At 32.7% G+C, this 2,326-nt stretch overlaps 1 protein-coding gene across 1 annotated transcript; it reads right to left on the bottom strand.

Annotated features, from left to right (window-relative positions):
- Positions 1-1,090: 1,090 nt before the first annotated feature.
- On the bottom strand, positions 1,091-2,023 carry LOC126978013 (ER membrane protein complex subunit 7). Its single transcript, XM_050826746.1, has one exon. The coding sequence runs from the start codon at positions 1,878-1,880 to the stop codon at positions 1,209-1,211; it is 672 nt and encodes a 223-aa protein (XP_050682703.1). The 5' UTR covers positions 1,881-2,023; the 3' UTR covers positions 1,091-1,208.
- Between the last annotated feature and the right edge of the window lie 303 nt (positions 2,024-2,326).

A 2,326-nucleotide genomic window follows, 5' to 3' on the forward strand; every position in this document is an offset into this window, starting at 1 on the left:
TATAGAACATGTCATACAAAACTCCTGGTTGCATGTACGATGACCAATACCAAAATGAACTGTTATAAAAACTGGATTATTTGCAGGATTCAAAATAATTACTATGATATTCTATATATCTTCATGTTGGAAAAGGATAAATTGAAGTATGAAATTATTAAATTACACCAGTCTAAAGCAGTGTCTTAGTCATTTATTTTAAATATATACAAATTATTATCTACTATCCACACACATACACTTTCACACCCACACACATACACTTTCACACCCACACACAAACATACACACAGTAAATAAGAAACACAAGAGGCAGTTGTTCTGTAATATATCTTGTAAAACTATTGTAAAATAATATTGTCAATATGAGTAATCTATAATGGCCTTAAGAATTATGTTTTATATTATTGTTTATTAATGTTTCCTGTAATGCTGTTGATTATCAATAAATAAATAAATAAATGATGGCAATGTTTCATTTCATGAGATAAAAAATTATTAAAGAAGCAAAACTCAATTAAATCAAAAACTTACATTATGAAAATTCAATTTTTTAATTTGCAAGCCATTTTCTAACTTTGGTGTGAATTCATATTTGAAACATTTTTACTTGCAATATTTAAACAGATCATAATATTACAGTACTCGTCCAATAACAAAAATATATTAAAAAAAGTATGTACATATGTAACCATATGTACATACTTTTTTTAAGCTAGCAGTTTTAATACTGTTAGTAATATTAACTTTTTTTTATAAAAATAAGGGATGAGACGAGCAGGACTTTTAGCTGATGGTAATTGATACACCCTGCCCATTACAATGCAGTGCCACTCAGGATTCTTGAAAAACCCAATAATTCTCAGTGGCACTACAGTTGAGACATAAAATGTGAAGTCTCATGTGCCCAGTAATTTCACTAGCTTAGCCCTTCAGTCCGAAACACAATAATGCTTACACATAACTGCTTCACGACAGAAATAGGTGCCATTGTGATACCCACAACCTAGCCTGCATCCTGTGCACAGGAGCCTCCACTTGTAAACTGATTACATCAACCACCTTATTATTAAAGCAAAAAATATCTCAATAAATTAATACATGTTATATTCCAAATACATTATTACATCAAATGAACAACAACAAAATTTATTTATCATTATTCCTATACAATATAACAAAATTCACACTAATACTTTAATAGTACTTTATTGTCTCTTCTTGACTTGTTTAGTCTTAGAGGTTGATGCTTTTGAACCACCATTAAATAACGAAGTTATCATTTCTGACATCTCAGGGAGTTCTGTCATTTTAGTCATATTGCTAATTTGCTTTAAATCTTCTTTTGTCTCAGGATCACTCATCATTTTTGGTAAAACCATAATCAATAGGAGTGGTAATACCATCATAACCACCATGGGGTTGAATAATAGGTCAGTAACCCGCCATTGTTCACGAACTTGGAAATATCTAAGCTTGTACATGGGTTTCATTTTTAATGGGTAAGGCACTTGGATAACCTGAGAAGTCTGGATGTAGTTAACTTTGCGTGCTCGGAATTTTCCTTTAGAATTGATTTCAACCCTTACTGGCTCATACATGTAATCAGGATTAAGAACTTCAACAACAAATGACCCTGATGGTACATTCTGCACAGTAAATGTACCATCACTTTTTATGAATCCAATGTGTTCACCGCCATTGACGTGAATCCTCGTATCCACTTGCCAATTGTTCGTCATCTCGTCGTCTGGAGGAAAGACCCTTCCTTCAATAACATGTCGACCAAGATCAATTTCTTCATCTAAAGAATTTGCTGCACACCAAATATTTTGACATAAGCACCAAAATGCTATAGCCCAATATAATTTATAGCACATCGTACTATTATTTAATAATTAGTTATGTCTTGAATTTAGATATGTTTTAAATTAGAACATTATATTTTTATATTGAAATGGAGAATCATTGAATCAGGAATGTAAATTTAATTCTTACTTCTCTCTCAGTTGACTGTTGACACTTGACGGCTCTCGGACAAAGAGCATTTAAGCACTACGTTCAAGAGACGGGAGCAGGGGTGGGACAGACGCCTTAGAGTGAGCTCAAGAAAGTTAGCCCCCTAGATTTTTTTATTTTTTAATATATTGTTACTTCAACATTTGTTTGTTCTCGATTTATTTATTTAAAAAAAAATTGCAATTCATTAAAATTGGTTAGGTTAGGTTATGTTACAACAGTTAAAACAACGCACGAGCCGAGCGTAGCGGCCGGCAAGTGCCAGAACCAAATAGTAGGCGTTTCCCCTCATTAACAGGGGGCGGGG

The sequence above is a fragment of the Leptidea sinapis genome, chromosome 46 (genome assembly GCF_905404315.1).
Source record: "Leptidea sinapis chromosome 46, ilLepSina1.1, whole genome shotgun sequence".
Classification (NCBI taxonomy): domain Eukaryota; kingdom Metazoa; phylum Arthropoda; class Insecta; order Lepidoptera; family Pieridae; genus Leptidea; species Leptidea sinapis.